A 21,596-nucleotide genomic window follows, 5' to 3' on the forward strand; every position below is an offset into this window, starting at 1 on the left:
CACCTGTATCATTAAAATGTCGATTTATCTTCCAATGGTTCAAGAAAAAACGAAGTGTGTAACCTCCAATCTGAGCGTTCTCAACAATATCCCTACCAGATGCACTGCTCACTCCGCTATACCTTATTACATCTTATTATTACCAACTTCGACTCTGCATGCTTCTGTGAAAACTATAGTGTCATTAAATGTGATTTTTCTGATCACTACCCTGTGATTGCAACTTTCACTGCTACAATTCCATCATAACCTCCTCCATTTTAAAGTCATACCTTTTCCACTGCGAATATATCCTATTTCCTCAACCTTCTCAAAACTGAAACTTGGAATGATGTTTTCAAATCCCCTGACTTCAGTAGCAGCTTTAGCTCTTTCTAAGATAAGTTTCTTCACTACTTCAACATTACTTTCCCCAAAATCTCAAAGAGAGCTCATAAAAACAACAATCAGAAAAAATGGATTAATGACGAAGTATGTCAGTATTCTTCCTACATGAGAGATCTCTACCTTTCGAGTCAATCTAGAACCAATCCCTCCTAACGAGCTACCCTGGCAGAAAAGAATGGTAACATTTGTGTAACCTAATGGTAACTTTGCAGTGTACCATTAGTGTAGGAAAACGGTAAACTCTGTGTAGGATGTGTGTAACTATAGTGTACATAGTTGTAACTCCAGTGTACAATCTGTGTAACTTTGTGGTAAAGTGGCCCAATCTGTGTAGATTAAGGCATATGTATGTTCCTGAACGGATTGGAATGGGAATTCGTTTTCCCACGAACAATACAGGTTGCCAACTTACATGAGGGGCTCAGATCCAAAACTTCTCAAAATCGGATATTATTAATCACTGGGCCCCACATTTAAAGATTTTGCAAACATTCAGGCTGAATTTAGATAGAAGCACTTACAGAGAATAAATCACTACTACTAAGACCGTTTTGGCAATAAGCATTGATAAATATAGCGTTCAAGGTTATGTTGACCAAGTTTAAAGTTTATCTAAAGAATTTTATGGCTTCACGATGGGTGAGAATGATCCACAAATGTTGAGAGCCTGCAACCCACTCACATGACACCCAAAGTGTGTGCCAATGGGGTGGCGCTGGCTCACCCCTGGTGCATCCAAAGAGCAGATTAAATGAAAGATATAATATGAGGCGATACCTACACTGCAAACGAGTCATTGTAAAGGTGAGGGGAAAATCAGAGAGAGCGACATCATCTTCAGTCACGTCTGAAAAACACCAAAAATTTCAAAACTTCAAGAGCGATGTGGCACGTTTTCCCAGAATCCCATTGCGAAAATGATTTTCACAATATACTTTCTAACCAAATGGAACAAATCTGGGGGGGGGGGGGGCATACAAAAATAAATTAGAAAAATTTAATAATAAGGACCACCCTAATGCTAATTGCTAATGTGTAATGTTTTCCGAGAGAGAGTAAAGTCAATGCTGATCTTTAAAATTTATTTTTCATCCCAAATATTAATCATTTTGAAGGGTCAAATGATTAGGACCATTGATATTATGACCCATTACCAAGATTGATATTTTAAGAGAAAAATGCCTTTTTCATTATAAGAAAATAAATATCTAAGCACATCAATGGAATCATAATACATAAAGTATTTTTAAAAATTCTACCCCATAGCAGAACTCTGTTCCCAGTTACCTTAAATAAGAATATATTTTAACAACCTTTGAAAAAAATCAAAAACATGATAGGCAAAACATAAATTGATAATACCAAGCACAAACTCTGTTTTTTGCATATTTACATTAATAATAACAACAATTCAGTCTTGGGTGGTGTGGAACATTGCTTTGTCTTCACAGCTTTGAGAACTTTGGAGGCCCAGTCTTGGTTGCTTGTGCCATCACTGCTTCCATGAAATCCTCACTTTGTAGCATTGCCATGTTGCGGAAGCGCTGCAAACGCCACAAGAAAGAGAAATATCACAGCCTTTACATAAATACTCATTGAAAAACACAGGGGTCATTCATTCCATGTGGAAAAAAGTGGACCTCCCACAATAAAATTCTGGTAAATTCAACAGTTATTCGCTTGCAGAACAAGTGCAATAAAATACCTGATACATATTTCTAGAGACATGAATCTTTGTTAAGTTTTGAGATTCAGGATTTTACCTTTATATTGAGGGCAATTTTTATTTTTAGGGCAATCTTCAGCATTGTGTAATTTTCTGACAAAAACTAAGGAGTATCACTCATTTTAGAAAAAAGTGGGGATGGGCCAGCTCCTGTTAATTTTTAGCTCCCTTTCAGGTTTGGTTTTTTGCTTTGGTTCTGTGTCTGAATGCAAAGCACATGAATAAGGTCAATTTCCAACAGCTAAGGACAGGAAGCTCCAGGTAAAGGTTCTCAGCTCCTGTTTAAGGGCTTCAATAGGATGCATTTATTACTGCTTTCATATGATTGTTATTGTCCCTTAATTTAACCTTTTCTAATTTTGAATCAATTTCATACAATCAATTACCCAATTAGCAGAAAAAATATCCTGAGGACACCGATTCATCCCCACCCAAAAGGGATATATTTCGAGGGTCCACCAGACAGTCCTGCACAACCCATACTGCTTGATTGATAGGGTCTAGAAAGGTCGAGGTTCGGGGTAGGGTAAGGGAGGAAGGGTATTGTGATCGGAGAGGGAGGGGGGAAGAAGCAAAGGTAGAGGTTAGGGTGAAAAAAATGAAAAAGATAAATAGTACATAGAAACTACATCATAATAAGTATCTCATTCATAAATATTGATGAAAAATAATGATATGAAGTGGAGAGAAAAATATGAACGAAAAAATAGAGGTTTCCACGCCATAACTTCTGTTCAAATACTCCTATTTACAAACGGCGCACACGGTTCGAAAGAGGGAAGCTTGCTGATGAAGGCCATGCGCACAATCGGAAGACTTGGAAGTGGAGAAGGGGGCTCCCGGACCGACGACTGCACAGCGCAATGTCAATGGACATGCTCCGTATCTCGGCTTGGATGGGACCACGTCAATTGACGAATGCGCTCTGTGCTGAATGCGTTGAGAAACCAACGGTTTCAACTTTGTCAACATTTGGCCCACATTAATTTCATAGGGGGATAAATTATTTCCAATGCCATCACTATTTTAATTTGAAAACACTGTGAGTAATTTATAAAATATAAAATCGTTTCAGGCTTAATTTTATGGAATAATGCTATATCCATGGTTAAAACACAAATGGTAATATCCACACTATTTTACTTATCACTTAACCGACCATGGATTCGATTTACAAGGTCTTCTTGAAAATTACACCAAGTGTCGAAACCATGGTCGGTTAAGTGATAAATAAAATAGTGCCGATTACCATATGCTTTAATCACTGTGGGTAATCTTCCTCTTTCCGTTAATTATGTAAAAGATAAGGAGCATATGATCCATATTCAACGAAAGTGATACCACCCTCAATGAAGGATAGTTATGGTGAAGCTAGAGACTAAGCCAGTAGATACCATAGTGGTACACGTTTACACGGCTACGACAGACTACTAGGATGAAGAAGTTGAAGACGTCTATGAAGATATCACGGAAGTAATCAAGCAGGTAAGAGGTGAAGAAAACCTTACTGTTAAAGGTGATAGAAACACTGACGTCAGCAAAAGTCAGGGTGGAAGAATAATAGAAATTATGGATTAGGAAATCGAAATGAAAGAGGAGAAACCCTTCTGAAATTCTGTACAGAACAAAATTAGTGGTTGCCAATACGCTTTTCAAGAATCGCTTGTGAAGAAGATATACATGGAAAAAGCCAAAGACAAAAGAAGATTTAAACTTGACTATATTTTAGTGAAGCAACGGTTTAGAAACCAGATAAAGAACTGAAAGAGCCACCGGGGTGGCAGATATTGGCAGTGATTACAATCTAGTGATAATGAAATACCATCTGAAATTCAAGAATTTAATAAATAAATTAAATTGACACATGGTTACCATTTTTGGGAATTCACGAAACTGAACCAATATTTCACCTAAATATCTTAAGAAATGATAAAACGAGTGTTAGGAAAAAACAAATGTAGATAATAACGTTTCTCTCTTTATTTTCCTGATAATGGAAGATACTTCTCCAGCTTTTCTCCGGTAGGAACCTTGCTCTTGTCTGCATAAAAGAAGAGAGACTTGTTATATAAACATGGCACCTCACTCCCGGCATCATTGGCCTTGATGACGAATAAAAAGTCTTCCATTTTAATGTCCGCAAAGATGATGGAGCACGGCAACCAGATGGAAAGTCCAAAAAGAATTTACTTCAAATATTTGCCAGTAGAAAATCATATCCTACGTAATTTATGATCGTAGCTAAATCATAATGAAAATAACTAATTAAAAAGATCGTACCTGAAAATGCGGAAGGAACTACAAATATGTATTAACTTACAAAGGTTATTTTGGAAACAGTCTGTGATCCTTGTTTTTCTTTTTTCTTGTCACCGAGGGATAGAGGGCGTCACAAATGGCGGTTATTCGGGCTGCCGTTAAAATTTTGTAGGCGTTGGAAACAAATATCCATCTTATGAGTGTATAATATGTAGTTGCTATTTGCTACTGACCACAAAATTCTCAGATAAATCCTTACACAAAAATTTTCAAGACGTCATTTGATTTGATACGTTTTCTAAAATGGACGGGAATTTCTTTAGTGCTAAGATCATTGATATTTAACAATTGAGAATGGGAAGTTTAGAGGTGTGATTTTTAACGATCTTCCACAGCATAAAATCAATAAGAAAGAGCATTCTTTAAAAATTTCATCTGAAATAGCCACCGAAAACGTTAAACGAGGCCAATAAAGACAGATAAAGGGCAGTGGGAACAAAAGCAAACATTTTTTCGCGACTTCTTAAAAAGGTATGAAATTACAAAACTCGATATAACTAAGTGCCTATTTTCCGGTTCCGCTGACTTCGTATAATCGTGAATTTACTTTACCTGGTTAATAGTCAACATCTGTCTTGCCTAGCAATTTCCATTACGCTAAGGACCTGATTTTTCAAAAATCATCTTCAGATGCTATTATGAGGATTATTGCAATTGAAAATTACGATGTTGTCAATACCTATGGTTTAAAAAATTCAAACAAGTGTGTGCATTGTTGGACTGAACGGCAGATAGAAGAAATAGGAAATGCTTGTAAGTGAAGAGCGCTGAAGGAGAGGTAGAGGGGAAGGAGCGCACTCCCTCCGTCTTTCGAGCAACTAGGCTACGAGTGAAGGAGCAAGGGAAGAACACGTCCGATCTTGCATGTGAAGTCGTTGCCTTCAAAGCGAAGGTGCAGCAATGTGATATTCACAATTAGCTTTAGCTGAAGTTTCCAGTCTGTCTCGTCTTGTTTGAATGCACTCATGCAATGCTTGTTTCTTCCAAAATTATACTGTTAGGACTATGTTGGATATTAGTACCCTTGTTGTAACTATTAAGCTTTGCGTCAATCAATTCATTAGAGCTTAAAAAAACTCAAATGCTGCTAGATATGCATCCTGTTAGGTCTCATTCTTTTTTGAACCTCATGTGCGTCATACAACTGCTGAAGCTATCGAGATATCTTTGATCACAGTTGGTGACTCATCTAGCATTTACCCTCCAGAAACTGGAAGAATTAAAGCTGGTAGACCGAAAAAGGTCAGTTGGTGAGACGGGGTAGGGATGAAACACTTTTCCATTGTTCCCCTGTAAGCTGATATTTTCCTTTGAGGCAAATGATTTATGGTATGTGGGGTCTCGGAGAGGAAAAAAAGTCAGAGGCATGGGCTGATGGGGGGCGGAGGGTGGCTTTGTGAAATCTAAGTCATGGTTATTATCTTATGGCACTGAGATTCCCCCGGTTGTTGTTCAATCTCTAGGGAGTATTCACCCTATGTGCCTGTTGTGTTTTGCCTTAAAATTTTCCACGGCTGAAATTCTATTGCAATACTCCTACAAGAGCTTTTTAAAAAACATTGTTCATGAGTAGGACAAGCATCGTAGAGCAACGGTGTATGCGAAGAGAGGATTGGAGCAAAATAGGGGTGCGTCTTTCATACGTGCTTAAACGATATCATTGCATCAGTCCAGTCACATTAAAGGTTTTGCTATCAGAGTATCACACACAGCACACAATTCATGATTTGATAACTACACAATGACAAATCTATTCAATAATAAATAATACTTACAATATGGTCTAATCCCTCTTGAATTGTACGATCAGCTGAATAGACCATGTTTAGTTTAGTTCCTTGAACAGCAACTGGACTTTTGGAGGCAATATCAGCAGCAACTTCAATCGCCCCACTCAGCAAACTGTGAAGCAATGGAAAATATGTATGCACTCCTTCTTAACCCTTTCATACCATACCATATGTGGCATTTGCCCCACATGAATACAACACGCAAATGTATCAGTGATACCAACAATAAGAACCAAAAGTTGGTGCTAGTTTGGACATGCGGGGCGAGTTCGGACGATTGCGCCGGCTCGTACTTACATTGTGTTTTCTCCCAAAACTCACAATGTTATACAAAGAAATCATTTCTTCCAGACTAAAATTGATACAATGTAGCACATTGCATATAAAAGCTGTGGATCTGCTGCTTCTTGCCGTAATCAAGCCGATTAGTTTGCGACGCAACTGTTTGGTGCAACTTAGTATGCTCGAATAGAAACTACTTTGCTCTTTTTTTTTATTTATTTTCATTCCACCGAAAACAGCTCATATTGGCCTTTACATCGGGGATTTTTCAACAATTTTTAACAAATACACGTTTACAAAGAACCATGCCCTGGATAGCAGTAACCTACCCAGGCGGGACTCGAACCCGCGACCTCTTGTTTGGCAGGTGAGGACTTAACCCCGTCGCCACCAAGGCCAGCAAGTGCTTCCATAAGTGCTTCTGATTTTCATTAGATTAATTGCCTTTTTAAGCTGCATAACTTCACATAGCATACAAAAACTTTCATTTAAATATCATGAATATTGTATTTACTAGAATGCATTATTCAATTTTCAAGTAGCTTGCCAGGAAAATGGTGAATAACTACTTAAGGGTGATTGGAGGCGGGTGCTTGACCGTGCATGATGGGCGGCAACTTGAAAGGGCTATTGAGGCTGTAAAATGTGGACGTATTACACTACACACTGCATGCAAAGAATTTTTGGAGTCCAAAGTCAACAGTCCACAATAGACTCAAGAGAAATCACCCCAAAAAATCTGGAGGACAAACGGCGCTATCAATCAAAGAAGAGGACCAGCTGATGCAAGGTTTTCTGAAATGCGTAGAGTGGATTGACCACCAGTTGTTGGTAAAGGAGTACATAAATAGGAAGGGGTAACATGAAAAAAGTTTAAAATAACTGCCCGGGAATGAAATGGGTCTCATGGCAAGACGGAGGCGAGAACTTGCACAGTGTCTGGGTGAAAACATAAAAAGGGTCAGAGTACATGAGTGACGAGAGAAGTGCTTCTAAAATACATATTTTCAAAATTTGGCCGTAGTTATGGACGATGTTCCTCCAGAAAACATCGTTAATTATGACGAAAAAAATTTTACTGACAATCCTGGGAAATCTCGTGTGATTGTTAAGAGGGGAGAGAAACATGCAACACTCATCCAGGACACAAGTGACAAAACAAGTGTTTCTGTGATGATCGCAGCATCAGCAAGCGGAGATTTGCATCCACCATACACAGTGTACAAAGCTGTACACTTACAGCCTACGTGGGTAGAAGGTGGCATTGAGGGAGCTAGATTCAACCGGAACAGAAGTGAATGGTTTGACATTGCATCCTTCGAAGACTGGTTCATTACAACGGTCGTGCCATTTTTCAAAATCAGGCAGGAGCCAAAATTTATCAATTGTTAGATCATTTTATTGCTCTGAAGAGAAAGAAAATTTATGTGATGCTCCTATAAGTAAAATCATTGTTACTGTGGAAGCTTCCCAAAGGGCTCAGGACGAACGTATTATGTCTCAGAAAAAACACTACACGCACAAACCATGGGCTGTCAGATTTAACAGGAAAATTTGAAATAACAATTTGTGAGAAAGAATCACAGAACTAGTGTCAATGGTGATATGAGCTTTCTCTGGGTCGGACCTCAGTCAAGATCTCACATACTGTGGTACTTAACCACACTAACTGATGGACAGACAAGTTGAAATGACTACATCGTGATTCATCATTATCATCGTTAGTCAACAATCCTATGCTGCAGCCCTCCGTCCCTCCCTCTCTCTCCCATCCGCTTGCCTTTTCATAACGACCCATTTCCTCTCTTTTACATCCTGCCCTATGTAACTCATTCGGGGCCGTCCCTTGCCCTTCTTCCATTCCATCTGTCCTTCAAAGATTGTCTTCATCAGGCCATTGAGCCTCAAAATGTGGACAAGTAAGTTGTCCCTTCTTCTGCTTAATGTTTTTAGGAGGCTTCTCTTTTCTCCCACTCTTCTTATTGTTAGCACTTCTTCATTATGTACATGGTCGATTCATTACGTCTTCATCATTCTTCAGTGGCACCACATTTCAAATGCTTCCACTCTAGACTTCTCTGCTGCTGTCAACGTCCAAGCCTCATTTCCATAGAGAATCATATGCCATATGTAGCATCTGAAGAATACTTTCCTTACCGAAACTTGTACTCTCAGCTGTAAGGGGATTCTTCTTTTTGTAGAAAACCCTCTTTGCCAGCGCTATTCTACTGACTATTTCTTTCTTGCTTCGTCCATCATAGGTAATTCAGCTTCCCAGGTAAGAAAACTCCTTCACCTCTACAAGCTTTTGCTTTCCTAGCTTATTGTTTGTCCTAGCCTCCTCTCTTTAACTGCAAACTAATATCTAAGTCTTCTTCTTGTTGATTTTCAACTGATATCCATTCCATATTCATCCAAGTCTTCCTCAAATCCTTCTCTGTCTTGGCTATGACGTCAGCAAATCACAGCATACTAATTTTTTCTCCGTGGATATTGACACCCAACGTTTTCTCCTTGATTTCATTGATGGCTTTCTTGATGCAAACATTAAAAATGATGGGGGAAAGTTTTCCTCTTCTTGTCTCACCCCTTCTCCTATTCTTGCTTCTTCACTGCTTGTGTCCACATTTTCCCACAGATACTTTGGTTTTGAACACTTTGCAAGTCATTCTACTTCAATACAGGTCCTAAATCCTGACGCAACTATTACCCACAATTACATCTAACTTGCATGTGCATTACGTACCGCAATTCCTTTGTTTTTTAATTATACGTAGGGTATGTTATTTGCAATGCTTTACAGGATTTATGGAAAAACTTAAACTAAATAAAAAATTGACAATTTCTTTATAATTGGAATAGGTACAACGTGAATTTCATCATACATCTGGGAGTCAGAGAAGGAACAGCCATCTAGCGTGCGTTTGAGCGTATGCATACATTCTTCTTAGTGTTGTTCTCATGAAGGCATCAGCATTTTACATATTTTAGTGCTTACTTGCAATGATAAGTTTTCATAAAAATATATTTAAAGAATTGAACCAACCAAATGTGTAAACCTTCATGTAAGACCCAACATATCTCTACAAATATTTAAAGAGAATAACGGACAATCTGTGATGTGTATTCGAAATTTGAATAATGATAACTTTGTGTCATCGAATATTGAATAGTGCGTAAGCTAATTATTGGAGGCATTTGGTGATTTGACTATTCAAACTCAAATTCAGCTATTCAAATCCACTATTCGAATTATGATCTCTCGTTTTTGTAAATTTTTTTCCTCTGGATAAAATCCGAATTGCATGTGAAAAAATGAATATTTTTTATTTTTGTACTTATTAATTGCTAGATTCATTCCATAAATATTTGTTTAAACTTAGGAAACTGATGTGTCACAAACATTTCATTACATTTGTGGGAAGGCCCGACACTCACCACCAGGGGCGTGAAAAGGAATTTTTTTGTACATGAACCTTTTTTTAACAACAAAGATAAACGAAAAGCCATGAATTTTATTTTTACAGGTGGTGGGTCTTAACTTAAGGGATATATGAAAAAAAAAATTAGTTTGATTGAAAAATTGCCTTTGGTCAAAATTTGATGTTTTATAGAAGCATGTTTTTTATGTAAAATTTTCTAAAATCTTATGAAACATATGCGTTAAGAGATTTTTCAATATCTCTGATGACATTTTTCAATTTATCTTAGGAATCCTCATGCATTCTACAATATTCCTGCAAATTTTATAAGAATTGAATGAAAAATGAGACTAAAACAATTCATTTACCTCTAGACGTTCAAGTGACCATTCATTGACATTCATTGAAAAACTGCACTTTTACCTAAACTTCAAATGGTCGTGAAAAACAAACTATGTATTTGAGATAGCCAAGAAAAATTTAATGTGGTGTCATTCCTACATGGAAGGATGAAAATCATCAGGTTTTATCGGAATCCGAGACGGTGGGTGTCATGCCTGGATGAACTGACATGGAATCACCCGATTGTACACCAGCTGGATAGGCAACTGCCGGTTGTAACTGCACCTTTGAAACAACATGAAAATTTAGGACCATATTTTCAAATTGAAAAGGTAGCATAACACAAAGTCCGCAAGCACTATGACTTCCCCAATATACTCTGCACAAAAATTCTCATTATCGTACGAGGACCATTTTCCTTTCAACCTCTGATAGGTCATGAACAGAGGAGGAAGTGATTGATTAAAAATTGTTTCATTGAGCACTCTTGTAGTATCCTTTCGACATAATCGCCTATGCGATTGAGGAATTGGTCGTGCCTGTGGACAAGACACATGGCACTATGTCAATATTGCACAGTGGATGATTGAAAATGTCCCATTGTAATTGCTCAAGGAGCAGTTGGACTGCATCAGTGCTGAGATGATGGGTGTCATCATGGATAACAACACTTCCAGAAGTCAGCATGTCTCTTATTTTGTTTTGAATGAGAATGGACGTAAAGTTTTACACTCTAGCCACATTGCATTATAGAAAAATTCTCTTTTATCCGCATAAAGGTAAAGACATGTCAATGCAGAAGCTAATGGGCGAGTTTTCTGGATGTCTCTCCTCAGTGCTCACTCGGCGGAAGAATCAATTGAGGCAGTGTAGTAATCAAGATTGCTACTAACATTAAACTAACAACTTGCGGTCAGAAATGACTAGAGCGTGTGGTGCGGAGGATGCGCAATCGCCCAACCTGTGCAGCACCTGCCTCTTGCTGCTTGTATTTTGTTGTTTTTGCTGATCTAATGGAGGTTGAAAAAAAAACACCCTCGCATATACATACATAATAATTGTCAACTACTAGTCGTGCAGGAGACATGAAATTGCTGAACCTTAAAGATAAAAGGGTATATAAGTGTAATATGTGTTAATGATCTGCAGGAAACAAATACCTCTCCTTGTCATCGAAAACCCTGGTGACAAATCCACACTGCACTGCTTCTGCTGCCTGCATTTTGCGAGCAGTGAAGGCCAATTCCCTGGCCAAACTTGCACTTCCAACAACACGAGGCAGCCTTTGCAACGTTCCCACGTCTGCAGCCATACCTAAGAATGATGTCTTCCATTATTGTATCATACAGGGCAAAGTAAGAGATTGAGTAAGTATGCAATCCTATCGTATTCCATTCACTTTATGTTCGCGGGTGAGCTTTTGTGATATCCCGGACACTCTCGGAGGGCTTTCTAGTGACTGGGGAGGAGTTAAACCGAGAGGAGCGAATATATGACTTATATTAACATAACATAAAACTTACAGCATGAACACACCCACCTATATCAACTTCTTTGACTTGAAACCAAGCATCCTTGGAGCAGTATCTGATATCAGCAGCGGTTATGAGATCCACCGCCCCACCAACACAAGCACTATGTATTGCTCCGATAACTGGTTTGTGGCACTAAAGATATGGGTTCAGAGATTTAAAACGGAATAAGGATGATGACAAACAATCGGAATGCTTCTGAAAATAATTTCTGACCTTTTCCAACGATGAGATGCTCTCTTGATAGGTCCGAATTTTATTATCCAGGACCTTGCAACGCCTGGCTATGTCATCCTGTTCCCCAATTTCGGCACCCATACTGCTCATGTCGTTCAAATCAATCCCAGCACAAAATATTTTCCCCGCTGCAGAGAGAACAATCGCCCGGCATTCAGGGTGCATGGAGAGCTCTTCAAAACACTTCCTTATTTCCCTACAAATAGAAGACTTGAGTGCACGCTGCTATAACTAATGCAATGCTATAAAACAAAAATTGAAGTAATCAATGCTCTTACAGCCACATGGTATTGCTCATGGCATTTAACTTTTCTGGTCTATTTAGTTCCACATTGTAAACAAATGGTTTAGGAATTTTGATAGCCAGAGTTTCGAATGTGCTTAATCCGATAGATCCAGTTGAGCAGTTTCGCATAAGTACATGCTTTTGAGTACATCTTACTGAAAACAATTTCATAACTTATTAATTGAGACAGAGTGATCTCATAGTCATTCACCATAATAATAATACGTACTAAGAACTTCCTTCAAAGGTTGTGTCATGGAAACTACAGCGGGGTACATTCTGCAGAGCTCGTTCAGTAAACGTTACCGGCGGTATATACGAAATTTTCGGTTTACCACGGGATAAATTCACGGAGCCTCGGTCACAGAGATAAAAATATAAATACTTGACCTTTAGCAAACCGCTATCGCTCAACTCTCATCCAATTTGGACCGAATTAAACCAAGTGCTTAAAGCTGTCACTAGTATAAGGTAGTAAACATATAGGTAAAGATTAGGCCTATTACCGCTGCATGTCACAATCGGTTAAGTCCGTAAAGGGGTAATTTTAAACAGCTTGACCCGACTCAATACCAATACCCGAATACAGTGATCCACGGTGACGGACGTCCGGATTGATTACCATTAATTCATTTCATACGAACGGCTGATTCAGTGTTTTTTCTTTCCACCTTTTCCGGTAGAGGCCTCTAAAGTTTCATCGTATGCTTCGCTATGTGTGTGTAGGATATTTTAGTTATTGCCACGGACTTAGAATAATCACCTGTACCTACTGCGTAAAAGTTAACTTTTTAAAGTTAAAAATAGTTAAAAATCAAAACTAAACTGAACATAGCCGGAAAACTCATATTATTAACCCATTCTCAGTCTCAGCACAAAAACTTGTCGATGTTTTTAGTACCATATTGGAGGCGTAGTAATCTGTATAGCAGCCTTTTCATGGTAAAGCTTCCATTTCAATGGAATTCCGAATTCGTATGTACCACAGCACATCTGCACAGTATGGTGAAAGATCCTGTCAGATCCTGTCCTGTGTGTCCTGTCTTCCAAACAGTTGCAACTCGAAAATTTTATGCGCACATGCCAATACATACAATGCGTGGAAATGTCTGTATACGCGCAACATGTGCTCTAATGTTGCAAGACACATTTGATCTCATAATAAGGGTAAAGATAGGGGATATATTGAGGGAATCATCAACCATTTCACTGTGCGCAAAGGTTGACATCACCCTGCACAGCTGCTGATATTTTGTGGTAGTTATTAAGATGAATGTAAAGAAACAAATATTTCTTAAGAAAGAGGATTCCTTTAAATTATTCTCAAATAAAAACCATTTGAATGGTGATGGAGATTCAAGAGTCGGCAAGAAGTGGTATGATTCGGAGGTGTGCAATTCGTTTATTTACTAAAAAAATTAATAGAAATTATCGACTGAAGCCACATATCACTGCATCTTATTTTAATTTTTCATTTTTAGATACCGGTAGACCCCAAGGATTTTCCAGAGGCTTCTCACGATGTCATCGAAAAGCTCAAAAATGAGGCGAAATTGGAAATGGAAAAGGAAACCATGAAGCACAAAGAAAGTAAGTGTAATATTACAGCTATATAGCTTTAGATCATAAATGTATGTAGATTTCCCAGTCAACACAATAATTATGGCCACGCTGTGGCAGAATTGTGGTTTACCTGTGGCACCAATGGCTATCTATGGCTAGCCAAAGCTTACCGTATTATGGCCAGACTGGTTGCCGTGCGGCAAGCCACAGTTTGGCTTGCCAAATTGTGGATCGTCTCAGGAATGCCACAGAATGGCAAACCAAACATTTGTAAACATAAGTATATTACGGTTGCTATTGGTACTGTAGGTTAGTTGGCAAGTTATTAAAATAGAAGTTGATTGATTCAATTGATATAAAGAAATTGTATTATCCACACTTAAGCCACACTATGGCCGGGGGGTCAAAACCACTATGGGGCCATAATGGGAACCCACTATGGCCACAGTACGGCCACATTGTGGCCACAATTTTTGTGATGACTGGGTTGAAATTAATAATAAGCTAGATCTTATGTCTAAGTGCCCTGGGAGTTGATCCCCCACCGCATCATCAATCAATAGCTAGATCTTATGTGTGTAGTAATATGTTTTTTTTGTCTTTAGAGATTTCAACTAGATCGGATTACAAGTGGATTACCACCATTATGTCTAAAGGAACTAATGCAGACAAGATCGCTTCATACACAGTATCTATTCAGGATTATCCTATGCAAAGTTTGCCTATTCTCCATAATTTGGTGGGCATGATAAAAATGGGGAAGAGAAAAGATTGTTTTACTGTCATTGGTAAGTGTGTGCTGCCAATTTCGCCAGTGCAATATATTATGATTGATAGCACTAAGATAACACTGATGCTGCCATTTCAGATACATTGACTGAGCTGTTTTTGGAAGATTTAATACCTAATAATATGGAAAAGCTGCGGCCGTTTTCTCATCGACCCCTTGTGCTTTTGGATGCGATGTCGAATGGTAAGCCATCATTACGCAGAAAAATTTTGATTTCCTGGCTTATGGAGGATGAAATGAAAAAAGTGTTCTCCGACTTCGTGGCTGCCGTCTGTGAAGTTGCGGCTAAAGATTCCATTGAAAAGAACAGAATTCAGGCTGTATCAGCTCTACACAACCTACTTATTGGTACTGCGGAAAAGGAGGATGTAAGTTAACAGCTTGAAGCTCAGTTGTGTATTCATCTCGAATGCTTCATGGTATTAATTGCCATGTAACCATCCTGTAAGACATATTTATCGTTTATGCACTGAAGTGACAGTGGTAGTAGACTACATATTGTTGTATAATGCAGCAATGATGACTATTTTTATTGAAAATAGGTGTTCAAACGTTGAAAGTTGGTCATTTGTTGTTTTGGTTGCATTGACCCACATATCACAAAATATCTACAAAATACCTTTTAAGTCTTCAACTATTATGATAGACAATGTCTTGTAATGACTTTTAGACATCTTCTAGATGTGTATATCTGAATGTCCACTTTTCCTAGATCTACAAAATATCTTGAGCATATATTTTCCAGGCATTCATATTCTAATTGGACCCACTGGGAAAATTCAGGATAAATGACTCCATGATGATATTTTTTGGTTTAACAGGAGTTTATTTATCAACTGACAGCCTAGTGGGGGAGCAGGAGGTGGAGTAGGTTGTCTTCTTGGGATTTTTTCTGAGTATTGGAACCACTTTCAATTCTTTCTAAAATCCTCCTTTGATTCCAAATTTGAAGTTTCCAAAGTGGCATACAATTCCCTTTTAGCTTTCTCAAAGAAGTCAGCAACATTATTAATTAATTCAGTGGCTCAGGCAGGGTAGCATTGGAAATATAACCTTAACATACAGAAACCTTCCATATAAATTGGAGAAAACACATTTGGAAAAGGAAAAGAATTCCACACATTTTGGTTGCAAATGAGAGATAATTGGGAGATATCAAAGAGAAAGATTTTCTAAGTATGACAGAAATCATTTCCCTATCAATGAGAAAGTGGTGTGTAAACCAAAGTGGTGTAGTGTACAAAACCAACCAAATTCTGGAGAACAGGGAAACTTAAGATAGGATAATCCTGAATAGATTTCTATGCAGTAGGCGTACGTGGAACTAACAGCGTATTTTAAGTACACTACAGCCACCTGACTTCCAAAATCAGTACCACGTTTACAAATCCTCAATGCATGTCTTTGAATTTTTTTTTACATTTATTGCAGAATGTATATATTTCATTAAATGATGAGTGGATTCCTATGAATGAATTCCTTACCTCAATTATACTACTGCCGTAAGTGGGGAAACGGGCCTGAATTCGTAGTCGACCTTATCTGTTTCTACATAACAAGAGGCCCCTACATGCATTTCTCAGTCGACCCTACGTAAGTGGTGGGGGGTAATTCCGTTGTAAAGTTTTCTGAGATGACGTAGATGATGGCACAGTGCCAATTTTCCACTCTGGTTGCATAATGAGACCTAACTATTAAATAAGAAAAGACATCCAATAAATTTTGGGCGTATGTTTAGGGCAACAGCTCAAGGTAAATAAACAATTGATGTCGATCTGCCAGGTCGTGTTGGTACGTTAATTATTGCTACAAACACTCTCACATTGAGCCAAAAGTAGAACCATATTGTCTTTAAATTACTTCAAAAGTGGTCTGTTCAAGATAAGTACGAGTGATAAGTACGGGGCAAATATGATCATTGACTTGGGAACTTACGTTTCATCATCCGTTTTTGTATGGGCTTGATGTAGGGCGAGATTGGTTTATGCAGATGACGTATCCAGGGTCGGTTGGCCCTATGGGGTTGATTACGGCCCATACGGTTGGGATACGGCCCATAAACAGAATCACTCAAGCAACAGACTTAGAACCAAGGGATGTAGCGACTTGAGTTTTTAAAATAAACCAGCCAGAAAAAAGGCAACGAAAATACATCCATGCGGGAATCAGCATGCCCACAAATTGCTATTCACTATTCAGCGCTCACCCCACTCAACCATGAAAACCTCAAAACCACGAATAAGCTGCGAATTTCATTTACTGAGAAAAACCTGGAAAAAGCCGTGAATTTCATCATAAAACCTTAAAAACTCTCAAACTCGGTTGTCCATCTACAATGGACGGATCAAAAGAAAAATCGATAAGTCAATCATGTTTCGAGGTCAGTCACTCGCAGACACTGTCCACGCCTTTATCTGCACAGATGTATTCTAAGCGCAATTATTGGTCCAATTATTATTATCGCAATTATTCTACGCGCTTGCTAACGGGCTCTGCCCCTTAGAAACCGCGGGTCCTGCTTCGCCGTCTAGTTTCGTGGGTGTCCGAAGAATTTTTATTCAAATAATCTGACCTGAAAGTGTTAGGGGCCAACTTCGCTAGACAGGGGTAGGGAAGCGGACCATTGGCTGCTCCACAACGACTTTGACGGCAAACTCTTCCAGTGGTCTACCAGTGGTCACCAATCCTTCTCATAAATTCCGTGCCGATAAGTCGTAGGGGTCCGGGTAATATGTCGAAGGGGTAGGGAACACCAGCTGAATTGTAACGAAAACTACCCGGAAAGGCGACTTCAAAAAATTTAATTTATTCTGGGAGGTTCCAGGAGGTGATCGAGGGTTTTCAGGTTTTTATCCCGTATGGTTTACGGTGGTCAGCCCTCACCAAATATTCCGGATCTAGAGCTCTGAGGGGACGGGCAATGGGGCGTAGTGTTGGCGATCCCAAAAAGGAGACTTATAAGCATATTTTAATTGTTTGGAGGGTTTATGAGGAATACCGGGGTTTTATAGGTTTGTACTGCCAGGGGTCACCAATCTTCCACATCAATTCCGTGGCAATGAGTGGTAGGGGTTGGAAAAGCGGCGGAATTGTGATGAAAAGTACCCAAAAAGGCGACTTACGTGCAAATTTTAATTTTTTGTGGGGAGGGTTTTCAGAGGGTTTCAAGATGATGATATTATATGGTCACATCCATTTACTATCATAACTAACATAAGTTACCCCTATGACATCCATATTTTGAGATTAATACAATATAAAGTAACCCTCTCCTCGAAAAAAAATGAGTAGTGTCCGCCATTTTCATTTTTTCGTGGGTTTATTGATTTGAACATTTTTTAAATTTCAAAGTTTTCTGTAGCGTAATGCATAGCTGTATGTAATTGAAGAGTTTAAAAGAAATCAGTCTGGTAAAAATTGGCAAAATCTTGTGTTAACCTTTGGAAATCGTATTTTTCCGTGATTTTTGGAATATTTTAATTTTTTATGAGTAACCTAGGGCAACGAAAGAAAACAGTTATCTACATTTTGTAGAACATGTTATCACAATATATAATAATCATTTATGCTGTACTACTCACGAAATTACATTGATGGCAGCATAAAGCATGTCAAAAAAATGAAATTTTTTTCTGTTAAATATATTTTCAGAAAGTATTTCTGCAAATGTAGACGTCAAAACCCACTTGAAATATAATGATGTTACATGGTCACATCAATTAATTATCATAACTAACAGAAGTTGCCTGATGGCATCAATATTTCGAGAGTAATACAATAAAAAGCAAACCACTCCCCGGAAAAAAATGAGTAGTACCCGCCATTTTTATTTTTTTGCTGTTGTATTGTATTGACATCAACATTTATTAAATGTTTACGTTTTTGGAAACATAACGCATAGCTGTATGTAACTACAAAGTTTGAATGAAATTGGTCACGTAAAAATTAACAAAATCTAGAGTTTTTCGTAATCGTAATTTCGTAATCGTAATTCGTAATCGTAATTTTCTGTGATTTTCAGAATATTTTAATTTTTTTTTGAGTAACCAAGAATGAAGAAAGAAAATTGTTAGCTACATTTTGTATACAATGTTATGAGCATATATATAATAATCATTTTCGTTATCTTACGCCTGGAATCACATCGAGGGGAGCAGAAGGTATGAAATTTTTTTCAAAAAACCAATTTTCGGATGCCATTTTTGCAGTGATTAGCTTAAATATAAACTGATAACATTATATAATTACATGATGACTTTTATCAGCTTTAGAAATGTGCATGAACCATCCACATGGCACACACAGTTCGCGTGCTGTAAAACAAAAACCGAAAGACCGTCCCCGGAAAATGCACGATTTTGGCCATTTTGTCGTCCTAGCAATGACACGTGGGGGAAACTTCCGGTTTTTGGATTTGTCCTCCGGATCATTTCGGGTTCCCCGCACGTGTGCTAAAGTTCAGCTCGCCAGCATGTCTAGAAGTGATATGGAATTTGTATCCATCAGTGAGTCACTTACCTAAAGGGCTGTATACGGGATATAAGTTCAATTAATTTAAAAAAGTGAATGTTTACTGTTTTGTATGGGTCAACATCGTTCACAGAATCTTCCTCTTTCAGTCATACACCACACCCCCACACACTTACAATAAGTTAGTTATTTTTTATTTGACCACCAAAATATTTACTAGAAATAATTTATGTGGCAAAACAACGTATTCCGGGTCAGCTATTAATAATAATATTAATTTCTATGTATTTTCAATTGCCCTCACAATTTAGTATTAATAAAATAAAAATGAGGTAATGATCTCCATAGAAGTGGCTCCTCCCAGGAGTGGTGTATGGTTTTCCTGCATCTGTCAATCTTAGGAGAGTGTGTTTGTATTCTATTTGGATGCTCCTTGCAAAACCCGAGTGTCAGTTGTGCTCACGCTCAGGAGCAACCCCCCATTCCCTCGGAAACAATACAGTAAACTCTTGATTTTACGAAGCAGGATTTTACGAAGTTTTCGATTATACGAAGTGATATTGCGGTCCCGGTGAAAAGCCTATGCTAAATACATGGCGCTATTCGATTATACGAAGTTTCGATTATACGAAATTTTTTGAATTTACGAACCTCGGCTCGGTCCCTAGGAGCAAATGGCATTCGTTTATACGAAGTACGGCGAAAAATTTGTCAACAAAACTAGTTAAGCCGGCGTAAGTAGCAAAAAAATCAGCGCTTCCAACTGTGGTCCATCAAAAGTGCGAAATCGTAAATGATAATGCAACTTTGGAGAGAAATGGGTCGCCAAAAACCTCACTGTGGGAATTTAGGGGGAGTAGGAGTTCAGTTAAAATATCGCGGCTGACATTATGCCCCTATTTACGTGCCTGTTCGTAAACATAGCATCGACAATAATTCGTAGTTTAACATGTCAGGAAGGTCGCGCAGAGTATTTCGTACACCCCTAATTAACCCTTTGCACTGCTGTGAACGTACTTCGAAGACTACTTGACTACTTTTCGCCGAAGCACTTCGAAGGGTCCCTAATCCGGGACCCTTTCCTCGACGAGCTCACCCTCGCTGGCCCCTGAAACTGGGCTATTTTTTAATGCATTACCTGACGCAACCCTGGGTTTCAAAGGGCAAAGGTGCCATGGGGGGGGAAAGAGTAAAGTGCGTGTTACTGGGGGGCTGTGCGTCAACCAAACGGGCACGGACAAAATAAGCCCGTTGTCATTGGGAAATTTGAAAGGCCACGGTGCTTAAAACATGTAAAATTGGAAGCCCTCCCCGTTTTTTACCATGCAAATAAAAACAGCTGGATGACCCGAGAAATTTTCCAGCAAACGGTTATACGTCTACAGAGAAAAATTGCTGGAGAGAACAGCAAAATTGTTTTAATAATGGATAATGCCACCGTTCATAAATACGTGGAAGATCTAAAATTGGCTAATGTTCGAGTCCTCTTTTTACCCCCGAACTCGACTAGCAAGTCCCAGCCCTTGGACCAAGGCATTATCCAGGATTTTTTAAGTCCTATACCGGAAGAAGCTTGAGCGGTATTACTTGCGATGGATCGGTATGTATACATTCATCTATTTTGCTCATGTGCGTTTGGATATCGATTTAGATATTTTTATTCATGATTATCATTCTTTCAAATCTATTTGCTACTTTTATAAAAGGGAACAGAAATTAATAATATCCCGAAATGGACGTTGATACATGCAATCCGCGCCATAATATCTTTTCGTGTATATATTGGCCTTTGTGAATGAACAACTTAAATATCTTAAGTACTGGGCTCTATTTACCGCCAATTTATATTTCAGGCTTCTCGTAATGAAGACGCACTTCCAAGTCTAACCATGAACTTTCTTCTCACGCGCTTCCCCGTTCTCCCATGCTGGGGTTCTGTCTTTCCAAAGCCGTCCCTTCCCTCCTGCCGCCTTTGGCTGATCTTGCTGACACCCACCTTACGCATCCCAAACCCCTCCTTCCCCAGCATTTCCCATTCACTCCCTCCCTAAGGAGACTGAGCTTGTGTGCGTCGCAAAAAAATACGGCCCCCAAAAGTAGACTGAGGCAGAGCTGAAGGCCATTTCCCCACCCTTCTTTGTCCTGCCCCCTTCACCAGTCCTTGTGCTGACCACACTTCTTCCCTCAGGCAATCCCCATCCCACTCTTATTCACCCTACCCACTGGGAACGTTCCCCGATTGTGGAGAAGGGCATGGTTCATCTTTACCTGCAACGGGGGGAAGTTATTAACCGGAGAGAGGCGGAAGAAGTATCTTCCACTATCGGGAAAATGGTGCCGCGCTTATAATTGTCTCTCGTCTTCTCAGCTGACTTTTCAATTGAAATTATTTTCTTTGCTATTTCCACACTATATTTATTTACGATTATGGCGCGACTATTTTTTAGGGC

At 38.8% G+C, this 21,596-nt stretch overlaps 2 protein-coding genes across 3 annotated transcripts in view; one reads left to right on the forward strand and one right to left on the reverse strand.

Moving 5' to 3' along the window:
• Positions 1 to 1,455: 1,455 nt before the first annotated feature.
• On the reverse strand, positions 1,456 to 12,961 carry LOC124167343 (delta(3,5)-Delta(2,4)-dienoyl-CoA isomerase, mitochondrial). 2 transcript variants are annotated; one of them, XM_046545339.1, is made up of 7 exons: positions 12,553 to 12,961; positions 12,316 to 12,478; positions 12,017 to 12,233; positions 11,809 to 11,935; positions 11,429 to 11,582; positions 6,208 to 6,334; positions 1,456 to 1,931 (listed from the first exon to the last, which is right to left on the reverse strand). In XM_046545339.1, exons 1-7 carry the CDS (start codon positions 12,599 to 12,601, stop codon positions 1,833 to 1,835), a joined length of 936 nt encoding a protein of 311 aa, XP_046401295.1. In that variant the 5' UTR covers positions 12,602 to 12,961; the 3' UTR covers positions 1,456 to 1,832. The 2 variants fall into 2 exon arrangements, with proteins under 2 accessions (XP_046401295.1, XP_046401296.1); XM_046545340.1 differs by lacking the exon at positions 12,316 to 12,478 and having other exon boundaries at positions 12,553 to 12,571.
• Positions 12,962 to 13,389: 428 nt separating this feature from the next.
• LOC124167342 (CCAAT/enhancer-binding protein zeta) overlaps positions 13,390 to 21,596 on the forward strand; it is a 37,097-nt gene continuing 28,890 nt past the window's right edge. The window contains exons 1-4 of the mRNA XM_046545338.1: positions 13,390 to 13,712; positions 13,805 to 13,913; positions 14,492 to 14,674; positions 14,755 to 15,044. Of these exons, the coding sequence (XP_046401294.1) occupies positions 13,593 to 13,712; positions 13,805 to 13,913; positions 14,492 to 14,674; positions 14,755 to 15,044 (702 nt within the window). The 5' untranslated portion in view covers positions 13,390 to 13,592. The remainder of the gene's footprint in view (positions 13,713 to 13,804; positions 13,914 to 14,491; positions 14,675 to 14,754; positions 15,045 to 21,596) is intronic.

This window comes from Ischnura elegans, chromosome 10 (genome assembly GCF_921293095.1).
Source record: "Ischnura elegans chromosome 10, ioIscEleg1.1, whole genome shotgun sequence".
In the NCBI taxonomy this organism is placed as follows: Eukaryota; Metazoa; Arthropoda; class Insecta; order Odonata; family Coenagrionidae; genus Ischnura; species Ischnura elegans.

Excerpts from the sequence above, each read along its gene's own strand:
- LOC124167343 (XM_046545339.1), bottom strand. The coding sequence starts at position 12,601 with ATGTACCCCGCTGTAGTTTCCATGACACAACCTTTGAAGGAAGTTCTT. Across the intron at positions 12,234-12,315 it reads ATGAGCAATACCATGTGGCT|GGAAATAAGGAAGTGTTTTG; the intron begins GTAAGAGCATTG and ends TTCTATTTGTAG. Across the intron at positions 6,335-11,428 it reads GTTTTCGATGACAAGGAGAG|TTTGCTGAGTGGGGCGATTG; the intron begins GTATTTGTTTCC and ends ATTGCTTCACAG.